This window comes from Mauremys reevesii, linkage group 1 (genome assembly GCF_016161935.1).
Source record: "Mauremys reevesii isolate NIE-2019 linkage group 1, ASM1616193v1, whole genome shotgun sequence".
Lineage (NCBI taxonomy): Eukaryota > Metazoa > Chordata > Testudines > Geoemydidae > Mauremys > Mauremys reevesii.
Genome location: NC_052623.1, coordinates 202285605 through 202307344, shown reverse-complemented (window position 1 = coordinate 202307344; position 21740 = coordinate 202285605). Strand labels below are relative to the sequence as shown.

Sequence of the window (21740 nt, the reverse complement as noted above, 5' to 3'; positions counted from 1 at the left end):
GTCACACAAACCGTCTTCTAGGCGTTGCAGCCCAGTTCCTTGAGGAGGGGGAATGAGAGAATTCCCTGCCCTTTATTGTCAGTGACAGTCACTGTAACTGGAGAATCATTAACACTCACATACTGATAAACTGTAAGGGATGAAATGGAGTAAATGCGGATCTAATGATATCCCCACGGAGAGGACGTTCTGTCACCAGCCGGGTAGAGAAACTGCTAGGAGGCCCCTACTGGGTTCTCCTGGCTGGGGGGTCCAGCAGGACAGGAAGATTGCATTTCATGGGGCAGGGCTAATTTGATCTAGCCAAAAAAGGCACTACAAGAACCAACAGCTGCCAGCTGAAGCCAGAGAAATTCAAATGAGACCTAGGCACACATTTTTGACAGTGAGGGAGACTAGCCACTGGAACAAATTACCCAGGGGAGAGGCGGAGTCTCTGTTTCCTGGTGTCCTACCATCATAACTGGTTGGGAAGGTGCCTTTTAGTGACTTACAAGCAATTGGGCTTCATATGGTGTAAAGTGTGTGAAATTTCATAGCCTGTGAAATAGAGGCCAGATTAGGAGATCGAATTGTGTCATAACCTCTATGAAAAACTCAGTGTGGGGTGTGGAACAGACCCTGCTGTTTTACTGGGTGGCCTGCTTGCTCCCCAGAATCAATATTGAGCAAGTGGGGTGATCCGGGGTGCAGCTCAAACATCCAGCTGGGCTGGCCAGGGGCAGACATCAGGCCTGCCAGGGAAAGGTGGGTGTGGCAGTGACTTCACAAAGGCCTTTGGCAGGAACTCAGCCTATTGGGTAAAGATGATGAGGCATCTGTGACCTCACAGAGCTCCCTTGCCAACAGCCAGGCAGGACAGGGATGCGGGGCAGGGGGAACCTCAGAGAGCCCTGTAGCCTTGCTGCAGCAAGACTCCAGCTCGCGGTCTCTCACTCAGGACCAAGAGACGTTGGTGTGCAGGAGATTCTGTGCGTGTGTTTTTCATTCCCTAGTGGATTTGTTTCAAAGACATTGTCATCTGTGTAGAAGGTAAGAAAAAATATAGGCTCTAAGTACAAGATAGGGGACTCTATCCTAGCAGATTCAAAGGCATCACCACCCTCCTAGGGAAAAAGTTTTTGCTAATATCCGAGCCTTCCACCCTGCAACTTGAGAGCATTGCTCCTTGTTCTGTCATCTGCCAGCTCTAAGATTTCGTGAGAATCAATCTTTCATTAGGAAAATAATTCAAAAATGGAAATACGAAAAACTTTGAGTGAAATCAACCCCTCCTGATCTTTAGTGTCTGGGGGTGTGGGCCTTGGGGGCCAGACTGAGACCCTCATGGGCTAGTAACACCCAGGAAGCCAGTAAAATAATTCCAGTTCTCTTAGCATCCAGGCCTCTCTAATCCAAGGAACACCTGAGAGCTGCGGGAGACAGAGGGGTGCTGAGAAGGTCTAACTCATGACTGAAAATACAGAATGTGTTATTGGCTTTGGTTGGGGGACAAGTAACAAATCCGTCGGGATTCTTGCCCCAAACAACAATCGCCCATTGTCCTTTAGAGCATGAGGGCCCTAACACGCCTGACTTGCTCAATCTCTCTCCTGCTAGGACTGAGAGAATTTTCTCCATCCCCCATGATACCGAGGGAAAGAGAAAAGAAGTGACCTCTCTTTGGTCGCACAGAGCAAGGTCATGCCAGAGCTAGAAAGAGAAGCATAAGAAAGAAGTTGTATCAAAATGTTTTGCATTTCAAACTAACAGATTTCTTAAACAAAGGCAATTTGATGTGTGGTTAGTGAAGTGAAATGATACATTCTTGTCTCCACAAGTTTCTAGATTGATGTACCAGTAGATCTATCCCCTAGTGTTCATCCCTAGAGTGAGGGAGGAAAACAAGTTTGCCTGTTTTGTGAATTCCCAATGGCTTTCTTGAATTTCAACAAACTAGTCGATTGAACTGAACGATTTGAATAAACTGAAAGGAAGACAATATTTTCTGCACCTTTACTGCTGCCCAAAGCTGGGTTAGCATTTCAGCTAACTTTGCTTCCAGGGCCTTAACTATCACATCAGTGGTGCGACTGTCTGAAAAACTTGGCAGTGAACATGTTCTACTGAATGTTATTTTTTCTCTTCTATTTAAATTATTTAAAAGATTGTCATAAATTTGGCCCTTATCAGAGATTGTCAAAATTACATTGGAAATTGACAATGAGGGAGACTAGCCACTGGAACAAATTACCCAGGGGAGAGGTGGAGTCTCTGTTTCCTGGTGTCCTACCATCATAACTGGTTGGGAAGGTGCCTTTTAGTGAATTACAAGCAATTGGGCTTAATAGGGTGCTAAGAGTGTGAAATTTCATAGCCCGTGAAATAGAGGCCACATTAGGAGACTGAATTGTTTCACAACTGATGCCTCTATGAAAAACTCAGTGTGGGGTGTGGAACAGACTCTGCTGTTTTACTGGGTGGCCTGCTTGCTCCCCAGAATCAATATTGAGCAAGTGGGGTGATCTGGGGTGCAGCTCAAACATCCAGCTGGGTTGGCCAGGGGCAGACATCAGGCCTGCCAGGGAAAGGTGGGTGCGGCAGTGACTTCACAAAGGCCTTTGGCAGGAACTCAGCCCATTGAGACAAGACAATTAGTTGGGAATTGGTCCTGCTTTGAGCAGGGGGTTGGACTAGATACCTCCTGAGGTCCCTTCCAACCCTGATAGTCTATGATTCTATGAATGAGGCGTTTGTGACCTCACAGAGCTCCCTTGCCAACAGCCAGGCAGGACAGGGATGTGGGGCAGCAAGTCTCCATCTTCCCTTTACCAGATAAAGGTTCTAAGCAGACAATGGCTGGAAGATGAAGCTAGACCAATACACATTGGAAAGAAGGCGAGGAGCATTTTTAACCTCAGAGTTTGGAGCAATTGACTGAGGGTTGTGCTGGATTTTCCACAACTGGCTTCTTTTAAAATCAAGCTCGTGTGTTTTACTAAAATATCTGCTCTAATTCCTATGGGAATTATTTTGAGGCACATTCTATGGCCGAAGTGAAACAGCAAGTCAGACGACAGTGGTTTCCTCTGGGCTTGGAATTAATCTGTGACTCGCTGGGGGCGTTTGGATTGGAATGTGACCATTTTGCTTCCCTTTTCCTCCTTCCCTCTTGTCCCTTCTTCTCAATTGGAAATCGGGCCACCAGAAAAGCCTGATTTCCACCCTGTGCCCCTTCCATTAGTGCTGTAAGCTGAAGGGCATTGTGACTTGAGAGTGAATTCAGCCAGTCAGTGGTATGTCTCCACAGGTGATTTGCATAAGTCAGTAAATGAGCCTGCAGGTTTCCGTGGGAGCGATGCCCAAGGCAGGGCTCAGGCTTCGGGTTTATGCTCCGGGTTAGTGGAGTCAGGGAGCGACAGGTGGCTGAGTTACCTCTGGTGTCACAATGTTACTGCTCAGGTTCCTCTGCCTGCTGCACCACCTGGGCAGTGACTGTCAAGGGGAAGGTTTTGTGGATTTGAAACTTAGAAACCAGGAAGTGCAGGAGAGGAATGGCTTAGAGAGTTTGGCAGTAAAATGTAGGTTTTGTGGCAATATCCTGTGCAATTGCTACTGGATCCGGGACGGAGACAGCATTCCTGCCCCTCCTACCACCTCTTAGCTGGGCCTACATAAAAGAGACTAGCTAGAGTTTTGCACACTTGTTTGTTTGAGACTGAGCAAATAAGGCCCAACAAATTACTGCTGGGATGAATTTTGCTGCCTCCTCTCCTTGACTAGAATACAAGCAGTTTCTGATTCTCTCAGATGAAGTAGTTCTTCTAAAATCAAGGGCAAGACCAATCAATGGCTTTTTCACAACCCTTCCCCCCCCCCCCCCGAAAGAGATTTTTTTTAAATTGAAACTGGGTTTTTGAAATGTATATTGAAAGTTTTTTTTAAAACCTATCAAGTATAAAATTTGAAACGATGACAAGTGATGTTAAGGCCTCTAGTTGCTCCAGCCTATTAAAGTAATTTAAATAAATACCTACATGAAGAAGTCCATGTTTGCTGCCAAGTGTCAGAGGAAGTCAACACACTGAACTGTTGGAAGTCATTGCCTAAGTACCCGGAGGTCCAGAAGTTATTGAAACACTCAGCCAGATTTTGGCAGCACTAGCCTCTTCTGCAGGTGCAGAAAGAATATTTTCTTCATTCCAGTTGATGCAGCTACTTCATTCAAATGTAAGAAACTGATTGGGAGTTGAAAAAGGATGAAGGCATCTTTTCCTCTTGTAATATATGAATAAACGCTAGAGAGGAGGAGATGTGAGCTACTACTTCTAAAATCTGGAAGGACATTATGAGCAGGAACAATCAGTTCAGTGCACGAACTAGAGATACTTCTTTACCTCAGTTTGTTTGAAATGAAAACAAATGGTTCAGTCAACCTTTTTGTTTTTCTGTATCCTGCAAAACCAACAAGTCAACATGTTTGAATGGATCCCTATTCCTAGCATCATAGAAGACTAGGGCTGGAAGAGACCTCAGGAGGTATCTAGTCCAACCCCCCTGCTCAAAGCAGGACCAACCCCAACTTCATCATCCCAGCCAGGGCTTTGTCAAGCTGACCTTTAAAAACTTGTAAGGATGGAGATTCCACCACCTCCCTAGGGAACCCATTCCAGGGCTTCACCACCCTCCTAGTGAACTAATATCCAAGCTAAGCCTTCCACAGTGCAACTTGAGACCATTGCTCTGTGTTCTGTCATCGGCCACCACTAAGAATTTCATGAGAATCAATCTCTCATTAGGAAAATAACTCAAAAATACAACTACAAAACATTTGGAATGAAATCAATCCACCCTGACCTGTAGTGTCTGGGGGTGTGGGCCTCTGAGGCTAGACTGAGACCCTCATTGGCTAGAACCACCCAGTAAGCCAGTAACAATATCCACTCCTGTTACCGTCCAAGCCACCGCAATCCAAGGAACAGCTGAGGGCTGCAGGAGACAGAGGGGTCCTGAGAAGGTTTAACTCATGACTGCCAACCCAGAGATGTGTTATTGGCTTTGGATGGGGGACAAGGAGCAAATCCGTCAGTCACTACAACAGGTCCCACTCGGAGCCAGGGAGACTGGGAATCGAGTCCTGCTGGCACTTCCCAACTCTGGCTTTGTGGAGGAGGAGGAAGCCCCCAGCTCCCCTAGGTGACCCTGAGGCACCTTCTGGGCCCAAATGGAGGTGGCCCAGGAGCGTTCCGCTAGTGGCATTGTATTGTTTTCACAGCCAGTTTCGATCGCTGGTTGCTACCCCTTGCCCTGCTGGCAGGGCATTGAGCGGCACCCGTTGCCAGCCACCTGGGTGCGGAGATCGAGGAGGGTGAAGGGAGGAGCAACCCTGAGCATCTGCCATCCTGCTCCATCTGATCTAGAGTAAGTAAGTGGAGTTCTCCAGAACCATCCACCGTGTGGTGGGAATATCCCACCACTAGGGCTCCCAGCCCGTCCCTTGTCAGGGTTTGTTCCCCAGGTTAAGGGTTCCTGTGCCCTGGGGTGGGATGTGTCGGGAGGAGAAATTGCCTCAGCAGAGGGGAGGTGGGCAGGGGAGCAGGCAGGCTCGTTAATGAGAGGCTGCTTTGAAGCCAGACTCATGGCTGCTCCCCACTCAGTTCCAGGATGGAGTGAATCAGGCAGATGCTCAGGAGGAAGGCCGGGCAGGTGGCTCCACAGCCAGAAGAAGACATCAGTCAGCCTGCCCAGGCGGAGAGCGGCCCCTCTGTCCCCGCGGGCGGGGAAGAGGCTCGTGGCCAGGGGAAAGGGAGGAGCTGCTTCGCCTGCTGGAGGAGGCGGAAGACAGCAGCTCCTCTAGCTGACCCTGAGGCACCTTCTGGGCCGAAACGGAGGTGGCCCCGGGTTCAGCTGTGGAGCAGAGAGCCAGGGGAGGGCAGGAGCCGGGGACAGCAGCTCTGGGGCTTCCTTTGCAGGAAGCCAAGGAGCCAGGAGCTGCGCCCCAGGGCCCAGCAGGAGCCGCCAACCACCATGACAGCTGAGGGGCCCTGCGCCAGCCCCACCCTAGCGACTGCGGAGCCTCCCGGCAGCCCCACCCTGGCCCCGGAGGTGCCTCCCGGCAGCCCTACCCTGGCCATAGAGGAGCCTCCTGCCAGCGCAGAACAGGAGTTGAGCGACTGCGGCGCGACAAACACCACCAGCTCCGCGTACTCCTGCGGGGCCAGCAGCTCCTCCGTGGGGTCTGGCAGCCCTGTCTTTGAAGGCTCCTTCTTTGGAGGTGAGGGGAGACCCAGGGGAAAGGGAGGAGGACTGGGGCGGTGAGGGACTAGTAACACCCTGTGCCCATGGGCTCGCCAAGGCGCCGGGACTGACCCACATGAGCCCCACTAACACCAGTGGGGGTGGCACAGCCACGCCCCAAGGCAGGGGATGCTGGGCGGAGTCGGGGAGCTCCAGCCTCCCCTGACCATGTGGGGGGGGGGCTGACTGCCACGGGGCCCTGAGGCTGATGGGGCTGAGGGCGTCTCTGGGAGGGGCAGGGTGGGGCCCTTGCCGCCATGGGGCTCCTTACAGAGAAAGGGGAAACATGGAGCCTTCTCTGTCCACTGCATCCCCCCAGCAGCAGAAGGGATTAAACTTTCTCCTTCCCTCCCTGGTGCAGACACCCCCAGTGCCCAGGTGTCATGGCCTGAGGAGGAGGAAGAGGAGGAGTGCAAGGAGGAGGAGGAGGAGGAGGAGCAGGATTTGTGCCCTGAGGAAGACATCATCTTGGTGATCCAGCAGCACCTGCAGAGCAGAGCTGAGGTACAAAAATCGCCCAGCTCCGCTGCCACCCAGTCTGTCCTGCTCCTTGTTCCGTCCCCACCCAGGCAGGGGGTCTTGCACCAGAGAATCCCTCACCCCCAATGGGGGGACACATCTCCTCTGTTATCTGGCACCCCAAAGTGGGGACATTTGTCCCCCACAGGCCAAGGTCCTCGCAGACACTGTCCAAGTTCCAACCCCTGTCTGCGCAGGGAGACACTGGTTTTGGGAAGGGGGCAGCTTTCCCTGTCCAACCCCATGGAGGTCCTGAGCCCTGGAGCTGGTTTGGGTGTGGGGTCCAGGGCATGTGCCTTGATCCTGATGTGCTGTTCATGGATCAGGGGTTCAGAGGGGATTGCGTTACCCCTCCATGGCTGATCCCAGCCTTCCCTCCTCTCCTCATTCTCTGATCTCCTGCCTGGACTCTCCCGGGGATCCTACCTTCCACCCATTGCAGTTTGGCTGGTCCATACTCTGCTGGGTACCAGGCCCTGCACAGAGAACTGCGAAGAGCAGGGATTGACGAGGCAGCAGGCATCCGGCCATGAACTCTTGCTAAGTGTCCCTAGAGTGATGTGAATGGGAGAGGCCAGGATGTTCCTTTTGAGTCTTGCCAGGGCTCCTGGAGAATCCTCCTAATTGTCCCCTGACTGGTGTAGCCCCATGTCCCATGACTGACGGGTGCTCCCTCTTCTTGCAGGCTCTGCACAACCGCTATTCGCGGAGCCTGGACACCATCCTCAGGGGCCGCCTAACAGAGACCCCCACCGTGGAGAAGCTGCAGCACCTCCTGGAGGTGAGTAGAATGGACGGTCTGGGGTGGAATTGCCCCTGAGCCCTGTGGGAGGGCAGCAAAGGAGAGACTAGAAGAGCCACGTTTCCATTGTGTCCTCCCAGTTTGGAGCCAGCCGGCCACACGTTCCCAGAGCTGCCAGTGCAGGGGGAAGGAGCTGGGACTGTCAGCCAGAGCTCTGCGCGGTTGCATTAAGCACTAACAGAGAGCACCAGGCCTGGCTGGGGCCTGAGAGACTGAACCCCCTTTTCAAGCTCTGCCACCAGGGCTCGGCTACTCCACCCTGAGCACAAAGTCTCAGCCCCTTGGGGAGGGGAAGAGGCTGGTTTGTAGAGCATGTACGCCTGCCCGCTGACCCTCCCCTGCCTCCTTCTCCCGCAGCACATCCATCGCTCTCTCCTGGCAAACAACACCCAGGAGAGAGCCAGGGCCGTCCAGACCAGCGCGGCCCTGCTCCAGTTTGCCACCTCCCTGCCTGGATTTGACGTAAGTGACCTCTGACCCCAGCGTCCTGCAGAGTCAAGTTCCTCATCCCCTGGCTAATTGGTCCCCCCGGGTCCGTAAGGGACTGCGTTCCATAGGCCACTGGCTGGCAGGGTCGTGCCTGGCCTCAGGGCCCTTGTTTTTCTGGAGCCACGAGGCAGCGAGTGCTCAGCGAGGGCCCTTGCCCTGCTCTCTTTGCTCCGAGCTCCCTTGGGCGCAGAGAGGAAGAAGGCTGTCGCTCCTGTCCCCCAGCGCCTCCTACAGAGGGGTGGGAGCAGAGCTCAGGTCCAGGGGCGCTGGGGAGCTGAAGGGAGAATGGTGATGGATTCCCCTCTCCTCCTCCTTCCACCAGACCTCCTCCACCTTCTCCAAGGCAGGTGAATTTGTGCTGCAGCTGGGTCTCTGGATATCCCACCCAGCCAGTGACATCAGTCGGCATGCCAGGGGTGGCGTATATTGGCTTTACTGGCTCCTGCTTCAGAAGAGGGGTAAGAAATCCAGCTGGGCAATGGGACCCCATGGAAACGAGCCTCTGGGAGACTAGCTCCAGCTGGCCATTGGGACGCCTCTAGAACTAAGGCCTCTCTGCTTAGACCCGCTGTAGCGGGGAAGAGGAACCCCAATAGAAACAAGGCCCCTCCTTTGAGACTCCCTCTGCTGGGCAATGGGACCCTACAGAAAGAAGCCCCCTCCTCTGAGACCGACCCCAGCTTAGATGGGACTCTTTCTCTCCCCCTCTCTCTGAATTAGGGAGATGAGTGTGAAAGTGCCAGGGAAATTGGCTGCTTTAGCTCCGAACCCAGCTCTGTCCCCCAGCCCAGGGAAATCAGCCCACCCCCGTACGGGGCAGCCAGCTCATGAGGGGACAGGAACGGAGCTATTGAGACACATGGAGGGAAAGAGCCCATCATGGGGGCAGGAGCAGGCACCACAGGGGACGGACACAAAGCTTGTAGGGTGTCACCAGTCGGGTAGCCAGGGCCAGAGCCTGACTTCAGTGGGGGTGGGGGGTTCTCAGTATTAGACACCCCCATGAACAGGCACCCACTCCCAGAGCACAGTGACAATAAGGGTCACATGATTACTGTGATGGCTGAAACAAATCCCCCTTCTGGTATATCCCGCCTGGCATGGACCCTGCGATTCCATTGGGCCGCGGATGCCAGGAGGAGCCTGGCCAGTGTGCACCCAGAAGGAAACAGGCACTGAAAGCGGAAGGCCAAACCTCCCCAATGGGTGTGTCTCTCTCTCCCAGGGCTCAACACCAGTGAGGCCCCAGACCTGTGGTGCCGGGACAGGCTCCATGACCCCGAGCGCCTGGGGTATAGAAACCTGGCCAGGGTGGGAGAGGTAAGGACTCTCCGCCGGTGCATTGCAGCAGCTCAGGTGTGGAGCTGACTCCCCCTGCAGTGAGTGTGTCATGGACACAGGGCAAGAGCCTGCTCCTTATTTCCACAGAGTATGTGAGGCTCCTGGGATTGTCCGTGGGGTGAGGTGTGGGAATGAACCAGATCTAAAAGACCCCGAACCTCTAGCGGGTGAGCTGCAGGAGCTATCGCTGCTGGGAGCAGCAGGGATCCTGGGCTGTCTGTGTGAGCTGGGTTCCAGAGCGCGCAGACACATTCCCAGCATCTCATGGCACCTGCGGTGAATCCTGCTCCATAAGAGCTATTGGAGGCCTCAGTGCCTGCAGCCTCCTACTGACGGGGGTTCCTGGTCCATGGGACCCCAAAGGTTGGCTGCCCCAGGACTCTTCTCCACCTTGTGAGACACTTGAGGGATTTGGAGCCTGGTTCTGGGCCACTGTAAGGGCTCTGGTTCTTTTGGTTTTAGGTCTTTGGAGAAATATTCAGCGAAGACCAGAAGAGCAGTTTCCTCCAGGCGGGCCTGCTGGCCATCCACCACCCCCTCCTCCGCGTCAGCCAGGCTGGCCTGGTGCTGACCTATTCCATCTTGGGGGAAGCCGGCCAGCTGCTAGAGGACGAGGTAATCAAAGAGGGGTCACCTGGGGAGAGACCCCCAGGGCCTTTCACCTCCAGGCCATTGAAAATCACTCCCATCCCATCCCCATGCGCTGACCAGGGAGCAAGGAGAGGGTGACCCCAGGCAGGTGCCATTGGTCGGTGCCAGCTTGTCCCCTGAGCAGCTCAAAGCAGGGCAGACCCAGCTCCCCAGCAAGGCTATTTCCTAACAGGCGTCACATCAGCACGACACGCTGCCATTGCTCATGCTAGGGGCTGCCAACTCTCCTAGCCACCTCTGTGAGCCTTTCATCCCCCTCGGGGCCTCAGGCTGGTTCCTAGAGCTCTGGTATCATGTTATCCCAGCCCCCACCTGCTCTGGGAGAACTGGAGGAGTCAGTCAGCAGAGGCTGCTTAAGTGCCCCATTCACCAGAGCCACTGTCCATGGCATCACGTTAAGGACATGGGGATCCCTTGTGGAAAGGTGTCCACTTCCTCTCACCCCCTGGCACTACTGCCCAAAGCCTCCCAGCCCCCAGCTGGAGGGGGCGAGGGTGGCTGATGGGACTCTGGGGAGCGGAGCTGGATTCCCGCTGGGTTGGGAGGTAGAACAGTTCTCGCGGGGGGACTGAGAGGAGTGAGGGCAGGAGTTCATTCCACAATGGTGGGAGAGGGGATGGAAGTCACTAGAGAAGAGAGAGGATTTCGTCTCGGGGGTTGGGCAGGGGAATCCGTCCCTCAGACGTGGGGAGGAAATGTTGCTGGCCATAGAGCCTCCCGCAGCACTGAGAGAAACCAAGGCCGAGCACCTCGCTCTGGACACCCTGCCCCACCCCGACCGCTGGGGCTGGGGCCAGGCCAGCTACTGGTTGGGAAGAATCAGGCTGTGGGGCTGGCCCAGAAGTGAGAGCATCCGCAGAGCCAGGGGTTATGCTCAATAGCCATTGCAGTCTGGGAGGGGTGGCCTGACATGGAGCCCCTCCCCTGTCGTCACTGCTCAGACCCTCCCATGGCCTCTGTCACCCCTGACGCAGCGAATGTCCGACCATCCCCCAGCCGGTGCCCAATCCACCCACCTGGTCTCTGAACCCTTCCCAGCCAGGAATGAAACTCCCCCCGAACACCCTGGGGCAGAGGAGGAGCCTCCCCGTCCGGCAGGTGGGAACTGAGACGCAGAGGAAGGGCTGTGGGCCTGGTCACACAATCCTGGGTGTAGATCTGGGAAGTGGACTGGGTCCCGTCCTAGAGCCTTTCCCCCAGGGGCACCTTTGCTTCTGCCTTTTATTCTCCCCTCCGGCCAGGGCGTCTGTGAGTGTGAAATGAACAGGGAGGGTGACGGGGTCCTGGCACACAGCCTGGATGGGAGCTCCCCTTGGCTTGGTCCCCAGGCTCAGAGACATCTTTTGTCATCCCGCTGTCCTTCTGTTATTGCTAGGAAGGGAGTCCCCCGATGAGGGATCTCCAGGCTCCAGTAAGTCATCCTCATTCCCGCCCGCATGTACCCCCTGCCCTGCCCTGCCCTCCGGTTTCTCGCTGTTGACTCTGGCTGGACTCTTGGCTCTGGTCTCTGGCTATGACTTTGGTGTGACCCTTCTTGTCTCCAGATTTGGGTTCTGAACCCCGGCTCAGTATTCTCCTTGCCTTTCTCTAGCCTCGCTCCAGGCCCTCCACCCACCCGCTCCAGCCCTGCCTCCTCCTCCTCCTCCTGATCTTCCCCAACCCCTCCGATTTTGACTACACGGATTCGACCTTTGCGTGGATATGGACTTTGCCTCATACTTCTGACCACCCGGCTTCGACCTCCGGCCTGGACATGGACACTGGCTCCCGTTCTGCCTGCAAATACTCAACACCCGGCAGCAGTAGACAGGCCCCACCATTAATCAAACCCTAACCCCGCCCCATGACCCCTTAGTCCCTCCCACCTGTCTCCGGAAGTCCCGCCCCATGGGGGTATTACTTCGTGGTCAAGGCGGCCACATGACTGGAAGCCAGGTGTGTCATGTGACCCCTCTAAGAACTCCTCCCACCACCCTCTGCCAATCAGGATGGGTTTCCTCCCGGAAGGACCACCCCAAGAGGAGATTTGACCAATCAGGGCGAGCTCTGGGGTGGGAGGGTGACCCATCCCGACGTGTGTCTTGTGACCCCTCTAAGAACTCCTCTCACTGCCCTCAACCAATTAGGATCGGTTTTGTCCTGACAGGACCACCCCAAGAGGGGATTCTGACCAATCAGGGCGAGTTCTGGGGCAGGGTGACCTGTCTGGGAGAGGGCCATATGATCCCACTAAGAACTCCTCCCAGGGCCCTCTACCAATCAGAGTGCAGCACCATCACCTCATAAGTCCCAGCGCCGGATGGACGAGGCCATCTCTCGCCAAGGACACATGGTTTAGAAATCGTGGGAAGGCTGCTGAGAGGAAACCTGGACTCCTTCACCACCCCCGTGAGAACTTCAGACTCTGTCTTCGCCCCGAGGGTCTTTGACCATCCGCGGAGAAAGCGCTACATCAGCGACAGTGCCGAGGAGGAGGAGGGAGCGACCGAGGGGAGCCCTTTGGCCCAGCCGTTGATGGATATGCCGGAACCCGAACCCAAAACCCAACTGCTTGTGAGACACCCCAACGAGCATGGTGGCCTCTCTTTGTTCACCCCCTTAGAGGTGGAATGCGATTGCAGCTCGGGGGAGTCACCGGCGCACAAGGTGAACACAGGTAAAGGAATGATTAAGTCAGGGGTGAAAGTAACTTCCAGGACTTACCAGTACTGCCGGAGTCCTGAGGGGGTGTGGCCTCTCAAGATTTAAAGATCCCGGAGTATCGGCTGTGGCTGGGAGCCCCAGGGCCTTTAAATTCCCCCCCGCAGCTCTGGCAGCCGGGTTCAAGCATGGATTTAATGGGCCTGGAGCTCCCATGGCTGTGGGGAGCCTGAGCCTTACCTGGCTGGAGCCAGGGATTTAAAGGGCTTGGAGCTCCTGCCGCTGCGGAGAGCTCTCAGCCCTTTAATTCCCTGCCCCAGCCTGGGTGCTGGAGCTGCGCGGGGGGGGGGAATTAAAGGGCTCTGGGATCTACGCAGCCACGGGGAGCGCTGAGCCCATTAAATCCTGGCCCCAGCCCAGCTGCTGGAGCTGCGGGGAGGGCGCGGGGGCGAGATTTAATGGGCTCTGGGTTCCCAGCAACTGCCAGAGCTCTGAGCCCTTTAATTCCCAGCCCCAGCCTGGCAATGCTCTGGCTCCCTGCAGCCGTGGGAGCTCCATGCCCTTTAAATCCACACCTGAACCCGGCTGCCAGAGTGGGGGAATTTAAAGAGCTCTGGGCTCCCTGTAGCCGCGGGAGCTCTGAGCCCTTTAATTCCCAGCCCCAGCCTGGCTTCTGGAGCTGTGGGGGGTATTTAAAGGGCTCTGGGCTCCCCGCAGCCGTGGGATCTCTGAAGCAGAGATGAAAATAAGCCATTATGGTCCAGTACAGCATACCAGGAAGAGCCAATATGCCGTGCCGGACCGCACCGGCTTCCTCAGCAGGGATTTGAACGGCTCAGAGCTCTGGCGGCTGCAGGGAGCCGAGAGCCCTTTAATTTTCCCCCGCAGCTCTGGCAGCCGGGCTGGGGCCAGATTTAAAGGGCTCGGTGCTCCCCGCAGTCATGGGAGCTCTGGGCCCTTTAAATCCACACCCGAATCCGGCTGCTGGAGCTGTGGGGGGAATTTAAAGGGCTCGGGGCTCTATGGTGGCCTGAGCCCTGGGCCCTTTAATTTGCCCCTGAGCCCAGGGTTGATTTAAAGGCCCTGGGGCTCCCAGCTGCAGCCAATGCTCCAGGACCTTTAAATCTTGAGGCCCCGCCTCTTCTGGTTTAGGCCACGCCCCCTTAGGATTCCAGCAGTACCAGTAAATCCTGGAAGTTACTTTCACCCCTGCTGTGAGCCCATTAAATCCCGGCCCCAGCCCAGCTGCTGGAGCTGCAGGGGGGGAGATTTAATGGGCTCTGGGTTCCCAGCAACTGCAGGAGCTCTGAGCCCTTTAATTCCCGCCCCAGCCCAGCTCCTGGAGCTGCGGGGGGAATTTAAATAGCTCTGGGCTCCTCGCAGCTGTAGGAGTTCTGAGCCAGAGGTGAAAGTAAGCCGGTACGGGCCAGTACGGCGTAGCGGCAAGAGCCAGTACACTGTGCCGGACCGCACCAGCTTCCTCAGTGGGGATTTAAAGGGCTCAGAGCTCCGGCAGCTGCGAGGAGCCCAGAGCCCTTTAAATCCCTCCTCCCCTCCCACCGCAGTTCCGGCAGACAGGCTGGGGCTGGGAATTAAAAAGCTCGGTGCTCCCCGCAGCGGCAGGAGCTCTGGGCCCTTCGAATCCCGGCCCCAGCCTGGACATGCTCTGGCTCCCTACAGCCGTGGGAGCTCCGGGCCCTTTAAATCCACTTCCGAACCCGGCTGCCAGAGCTGTGGGGGAATTTAAAAGGCTCTGGGCTCCCTGTAGCCGTGGGAGCTCTGAGCCCTTTAAATCCTGGCCCCAGCCTGGCTTCCGGAGCTGCGGGGGGAAATTAAAGGTCTCTGGGCTCCCTGCAGCCGTGGGATCTCTGAAGCAGAGATAAAAATAAGCCATTACAGTCCAGTACGGCGTACCAGGAAGAGCCAATACGCCGTGCCGGACCGCACCATCTTCCTCGGCAGGGATTTGAACGGCTCAGAGCTCCAGCAGCTGCAGGGAGCCCAGAGCCCTTTAATTTTCCCCTGCAGCTCTGGCAGCTGGGCTGGGTCCAGGATTTAAAGGGCTCGGAGCTCCCGCAGCTACGGGAAGCCCAGAGCCCTTTAAATCCCTCCTCCCCTCCCACCGCAGCTCCGGCAGCCAGGCTGGGGCTCGGAATTAAAAAGCTCGGTGCTCCCTGCAGCGGCAGGAGCTCCGGGACCTTCAAATCCTGGACCCAGCCCGGCCAATGCTCTGGCTCCCTGCAGCCGTGGGAGCTCCGGGCCCTTTAAATCCACACCCAAACCCGGCTGCCAGAGCTGCGGGGGAATTTAAAGGGCTCGGGGCTCCGCGGCAGCCTGAGCCCTGGGCCCTTTAATTTGCCCCTGAGCCCAGGGTTGATTTAATGGCCCTGGGGCTCCCAGCAACAGCCGATGCTCCAGGACCTTTAAATCTTGAGGCCCTGCCTCTTCCGGTTGAGGCCACGCCCCCTCAGGGCTCCAGCAGTACCGGTAAGTCCTGGAAGTTACTTTCACCCCTGCTGTGCAGGGCCGCCGGGGGGGGGCGGCAAGAGGGGCAATTTGCCCTGGGCCCCACAGGGGCCCCCACGAGAGTTTTTCGGGGCCTCTGGAGCAGGGTCCTTCACTCGCTCCGGGGGGGCTCGGAAAACTCTTGCAGGGCAGGGCCCAGGAGCTTCTTCCGCTCCCGGTCTTCGCCGGTGGGGGGTCCTTCCGCTCCGGGGCAGAAGGACCCCCCACTGGCGAATTACCGCCGAAGTGGGACCCGCCACCGAAATGCAGCCAGGTCTTCGGCGGTAATTCGGCTGAAGTGCCCCGAAGACCTGGCTGCACCCCACTGCCGAAGACCCCGGGCCTCCGGAATGCTCTGGGCGGCCCTGCTGCTGTGAGCCCTTTAAATCCCAGCCCCAGCCCGGCTCCTGGAGCTGCGGGGGGAATTTAAAGGACTCTGGGCTCCCTACAGCTGCCGGAGCTCTGAGCCCTTTCAATCCCCGCCGAGGAAGCCGGTGCGGTCTGGCACGGCGTACTGACTCTGGCTGGTACTCCGTACTGGCCCGTACCGGCTTACTGTTACCTCTGGATTAAGTGACGGTCGAGGTCATGAGACGTTCCATAGAGCTCTCTTGGCCGCAGTGCCCATGACGGAAGGTGGTATGTTCCGTTCCACCATGACATTCATAAACACATCCCATCTTTAAAGTCCATATCTGCTAGGAACAGAGCCCGTCTGGGTCACGGCCCGGACTAAGTCAAGCATGTTAGAACCATTAACCACAGAGCCTTTGTACACAAAACCCCTTTATCGTTCCAGGAAGAGAGATTTGTAGCCTGGCCCAGCTTCTTTAGCAGTACAAATGCATTTTTCTTAGAACGCTTCTTCGCGTTATCCAACATCTGCTGAGCAACAGGCTCTGAGCTCTTTGGTGTTTCTGGGGGGTTGCAGTTACATTCAGTCCCTGTTCTGGTAGAAACAGACTGATTTTCACTTTCTCCGCATCGCTCGGCTTCACCTACATTAGGCACCTTTGAAGCTCGGCGCTGTAAGGTTTAGCCTTTTAGTATTCGGCTCAGTTGGTTCTTTGAAGAACAGACTCATTTCAGCATCCAGTAAGCGAGTTGCGGTCGGTCGTTAGGCTCCCTGAGGATACAGAGGTCACCAGTGTTCTGAGCAAAGCGTCAGATTTTTCCCAACTCTCTTTAGAATGCCGTTCTTTTAGCCCCCGCCCCCCCGGGGACACAGCGTCCATCAGTTTTCCGAATGAACCATCAAACTGTTCCCAAATACTAGAATATAGGGGAGCGGTGACGAGCTTATGGTTTTGGGAGAATGGTTTGTCAGTCCTTGGTGTTTTATTCACAACCCCTAGAGTGCATGCTCCGGGTTTGTGAATGTATGTGGTTCTGCGCATGTTCAGAGCCCCTCGAGCTCGCGCTCCGGGTTTGTGAATGTATGTGGTTCTGCGCATGTTCAGAGCCCCTTGAGCGTGAGTTCCGGGTTTGTGAATGTGTGTGGTTCTGCGCACGTTCAGAGCCCCTCGAGCGCATGCTCCGGGTTTGTGAATGTGTGTGGTTCTGCGCACGTTCAGAGCCCCTCGAGCGCATGCTCCGGGTTTGTGAATGTGGGTGGTTCTGCGCACGTTCAGAGCCCCTCGAGCGCATGCTCCGGGTTTGTGAATGTGTGTGGTTCTGCGCACGTTCAGAGCCCCTCGAGCGCATGCTCCGGGTTTGTGAATGTGTGTGGTTCTGCGCACGTTCAGAGCCCCTCGAGCGCATGCTCCGGGTTTGTGAATGTGGGTGTTTATTCAGGGTTTCCGGTGGCAGTGGCCGCTGAGGAACTGGAGTTGTGGTTGTTGTTTACCAGAGTCTTGTTTTGCCCTTGGGTTTGACGGATATGAGGTTGGGACTGCCCGGGTGCTTCATCTGCACTCTTGTGCTGTTTTGCATTGTTAAAGGTCTCCAAGCAGATTCCTGGCTCTTTGGCGGTTCTGGAGGAGGTGTCCTTGTAGCGCTGACTAAGCATTGTCAGAAAAGTTGCCCAGGCCTATGGGGCGTGGGGGGAACCATTTTACAAAACTGAACTTTACCATCTTTCTCACCCGCACCCATGTATTTATTCACTTCAAATACAAAACCTCATAGAACAACCCAACCAATAAGCAAAATATATTCACTGGGCATCATCCATCCATCAGTCACTGATGCTGGTGAATTTTCCCTTTCAGCTGTCTCGTTCCCTTTTCTTCTGAGCTTGTTTTCCCTCTGCTCTAGGGATCTCTCATGTTTCCACCGTACTGTGGAGCAAACAGCATTATTATAAAACACAGGAAACCCTCTTGTAAACTTCAAAACTAAATATTCATTAGGGGTTTTTTTCTCTTTAACAAGTCACAGCTTTAAAGCAAATCATCCAGTTCAGGCTGTGCAACAAACAGGTTTTGAGTTTATTTCTACCACTTAAAACATAAACCAAAAAACAACAAACAAACAAATAACAACAAAAACCTCAAAAACATTTTTTAAAATACATCTCATTTTGCAGAATAAAAACCAAACTGCTTTTAAAATCCATTTTAAACCACATTTTGCACAGGAAAAAACTCCTGTTGGTTTGAAACAAACCAAGTACTTTTACACCCTACACCTATGCCTTGCCCAGACCCCCGCACACACAAATCAGCAGCTTTAGAAACACACCAAACCAAGTTTGCCTCCATATACTTTTCAATAACACCCCTCCCCGCCATGCTTTTAAAAGCCAGTTGCAAAAAAGTTCCCTTTCACTAAGGGATCCAGTGTTGCAGGCACATGCTTGTCCTGTTCCCACCATGTGTGTTTGGGCCTTCCGGTTAAAGAACAAGCAAAAATGTTAGTGACTATTACCACCAAATCCCTATACAAACTGTGTAATAACTAAAGGTTTTGAAAACAATATTAAGCACTACTATAGTTAAAATGGTTTTTACCTTGGCCTGGTGGTGAACTGCAGCTTAAAGTTACTGGGTCCATGCTAAGCAGATCACGCTGCAATGAAGATAGGCACCATTATTTTCCTAAGACAGCCTGGGCAAAGAGTGGCATTATACAATATATAGTTTCAGAGTTGAAGCCAGCCAGCCATACCTCTGTCTGCCGTCCAGCAGCTTTTGAAGAAAGTTTCTGTTGAAAAGAACAGTCTCCAACAGACCTGAGGTTTTTATACCATCTTAGCCCATTGTTTCAAACAGACTTCAGCATAGTAGCTAGCAGCTTAATTTAATCCCCACAGCTCTGAATTAATAGATCCTTAAGGACTTTAGGCACCCCTCCCGCAGCACCCCCTGTGGTGATCTGGGGTGGGGGGACCAAGCTGTCTGCACAACAGGGCTTTTTTTTTCTTTTTTCTTGTAAGTTAAAATAAATGTTTCTGTGGGGCCATCTTAGAGTATTGAGCAGTCCCCATTTCCAAGCGGGGGGCCCTTTGCAGAGATCAATGAATGTCTTGGGGCTTGAGGTTTTTTTTTTAAACATGTTTCTTTCATGCTTAAAGTTTGGGGTGGGGGTGTTTTCTAGAAAGAACAACCCAGAGCATTCGACCAACTCCAGGGCCATATTTAATCTGTCCAATAGTGTTCCACCAACTCCTGGGGTCATATTGAAACTGTCCAATAGCATCTGTGAATTCCTGAAGTTTTATTTCATTTCATATTAATCAGAACTCACCATCCACAACCACCCACCCACCCACATCAAATTTAACCCTATGGCACCAAGGGTAAGTAATCGCAGTCACCCTGGCTATTCAGTGGGGGGGGGGGGTTAAACCCACTCAGTTCAACAGGATAAGTCAACTCTATTGTACTCAAACACAGGTCTGAACAGCCTGTTTGTTTTACTGTAAGCACATTTCTTAGGATTCCCCCCACCCACCCACAACATACATTTCAGCTTTTTGCTGTAAATGGGTCACTTTTACACACAAAACCCCCAAGCGCTAGGTTCTCACACACAATTGATTTTTGATTTAAAAGACATACAGCTCCTTGAAACCAAGCCAAGATGCTTCATTAAAACTTTTAGCTCATTTAAGGGCCAAAGGCCTTGGAACAGAAACACGGATAGTCACAAAGCCCTTTTCAATAGGGTTTGTTTTTTAAATTTACAGCTACCAAGTTTTCTATCATGTGTTTGTCCCCTCTAGCTGAATCCTTTTGGATTTCTTACAAATAGTCTTTTCCTTAAGCAGGGATCTGTAACTTTTTGTGCGGACTAGATGGCCAATATCACGCCGTGTCGTGGAAAAACGACCCCGCGTTGTGTTTGGATCAGAATCGCCCGAGGCCCCTTTATTACGAGCATGCGGAGGGGGGGGGGCGCAGCGAACTGTCATCCCCCTGAATAGAGATTTTTCAACAGGTTTTATAGCAAAAAACCAATTCGTGATACACACGTCCTTGTTCACATGATTGCCATAACTGGAGAAATGCTGTGCAAGTGAGTGGAGACCCTGACTGTGTTTTAAAGAAAATGAACCAGAAGGTGCCTCCAATTTTTCCACTCCAGCTGTAAGCAGGTTATTTTCTTTAAAACACAGTCAGGGGCTCCACTCAATTGCACAGCATTGATCAAGGTTCCCCCTTGCGCTGAATGTTCTTGGCTTAGGCACAGACATTGCACAGCAGAACCTCTGGCAATAATGGTGTTTAATCATCTTTCCAAACCCAGCTCAGCACATAGGCCCCAGAACTTGTGGTTTATATCCACTAAAGACCAAGTCACCCAGTCATGGGCCGTTGGCCTGGCAAATCTATGACACGGCCCTCGCATTCTTCACAAAGCTTTTCCCTCAGGCAGTGCTTAAGGGCAGCATAAACAGCAACACATACAATAGTCCGCGTGACTTTTTTACGCTCACGACGTGGCACTGGCCCAGTTAGTTCTATGCCAAGCCTCCTCCGAAACCCCTCATGGCCATCATCCTCAGAGTCCTCTTCAACAATTTGTATCGGCGTTGAGCAAAACCAAGGTGGGCCCGGTTATCTTCCCTGCTTCATGCAACGCTGTCCAGGGTTTCCAGGCCATGTAGGAAGGCATCATTGAGCTGTTGATTTTCATAACAGAAACAGTGTAAGCAGCCCACTGCTTGTTTTTAGATTTACACAACCCTCGGTTCCTTACCCATTAAGAAGCGATTGCTTCTTAACCATTCATTTACCTGTGTGACGTCTTTTCTGTTCACCTTCTCCACCGGTGACACCCCTGAGCCTCAATCGCACTCCACCTCTAAGGGGGTGGACAAAGAGAGGCCACCATGCTCATTGGGGTGTCTCACAAGCAGTTGGGTTTGGGGTTCTGGTTCCGGTTTATCCATCAATGGCTGGGCCGAAGGGCTCCCCTCAGTCGCTCCCTCCTCCTCCTCGGCACTGTCGCTGATGTAGCGCTTTCTCCGCGGATGGTCAAAGACCCTCGGGGCTAAGACAGAGTCTGAAGTTCTCACGGGGGTGGTGAAGGAGTCCAGGTTTCCTCTCAGCAGCCTTCCCACGATTTCTAAACCATGTGTCCCTGGTAAGAGATGGCCTCATCTGTCCGGTGCTGGGACTTATGGGGTAATGGTGCTGCACTCTGATTGGCAGAGGGCCTTGGGAGGAGTTCTTAGTGGGGTCATACGGCCCACTTCCGGACGGGTCACCCTGCCCCAGAATTCTCCCTGATTGGTCAAAATCTCCTCTTAGGGCAGTCCTATCGGGTCAAACCCATCCTAATTGGTAGATGGCGGTGGGAGGAGTTCTTAGAGGGGTCACACGACCCACTTCTGGATGGGTCACCCCACCTCGGAACTCACCCTGACTGGTCAAATCTCCTCTCAGGGTGGTCCTTCTGGGATGAAACCCATCCTGATTGGTAGAGAGTGGTGGAAGGAGTTCTTAGAGGGGTCACATGACACACCTTGCTTCCAGTCATGTGGCCACCTTGACCCCAGAGTTAAACCCCCCCATGGGGCGGGACTTCCGGTGACAGGTGGGAGGGACTAAGGGGTTAACGGGTAGGGCTTGGGAGGGTCAAGGGGAGGGGTTAGGGTTTGATTAATGGTGGTGTTCCTGATAAATACCAAGGTTACATGGATACCGTGGAAAGAAATGTGGACTCGTTACCTCTGGACCGGGACTATGACTGCCCTGTTGACCTACCACCTTGGCTGAAAGTTGCTTTTCCCTGTATTTACGCATTGTTGGGACCAGAATTAGTGGATCTCCCTGCGTACAGTCATGAAAACCAGTCCTAAGAGCAGGCCCTTTTTGGGAAGAAGAAATGTGGGACTCTGCAACGCCTCTCTTTAGACAATCAGCTCCTGAACAAAGTGATCATTTGAAACCATTACCCTCTGCTGTGAATCCCACAATTGTTGGCTCACAGGAAATCTGCAAAGGTTTTCATCAACCTTCATCTGCAAGGATTTCCAATCTAACGCTCGTTTGGGCAAGGGACAAATGGAAGACAGATTTCAAAACACACGATGGACATTTTAACGGTCTGATATGCTAGTTGAGCTAAC

General features: G+C 53.8%; 1 protein-coding gene and 1 long non-coding RNA gene across 3 annotated transcripts; both read left to right on the top strand.

Annotated features, from left to right (window-relative positions):
- Window positions 1-893: 893 nt before the first annotated feature.
- On the top strand, window positions 894-5804 carry LOC120396909. The gene is made up of 3 exons (XR_005593527.1): window positions 894-1032; window positions 5255-5400; window positions 5637-5804. It is a non-coding gene; the product is annotated as an uncharacterized LOC120396909 (long non-coding RNA).
- A 102-nt stretch (window positions 5805-5906) lies between these two features.
- Window positions 5907-12097, top strand: LOC120380999. 2 transcript variants are annotated; one of them, XR_005587910.1, is made up of 9 exons: window positions 5907-6253; window positions 6638-6780; window positions 7481-7576; window positions 7955-8059; window positions 8409-8544; window positions 9312-9406; window positions 9890-10042; window positions 11670-12013; window positions 12086-12097. XR_005587910.1 is itself a non-coding variant. In XM_039499004.1 (8 exons), exons 1-8 carry the CDS (start codon window positions 6007-6009, stop codon window positions 11910-11912), a joined length of 1218 nt encoding a protein of 405 aa, XP_039354938.1. In that variant the 5' UTR covers window positions 5907-6006; the 3' UTR covers window positions 11913-12021. The 2 variants fall into 2 exon arrangements, 1 of the variants encoding a protein (XP_039354938.1); XM_039499004.1 differs by lacking the exon at window positions 12086-12097 and having other exon boundaries at window positions 11670-12021.
- The last annotated feature ends 9643 nt before the right edge of the window (window positions 12098-21740 follow it).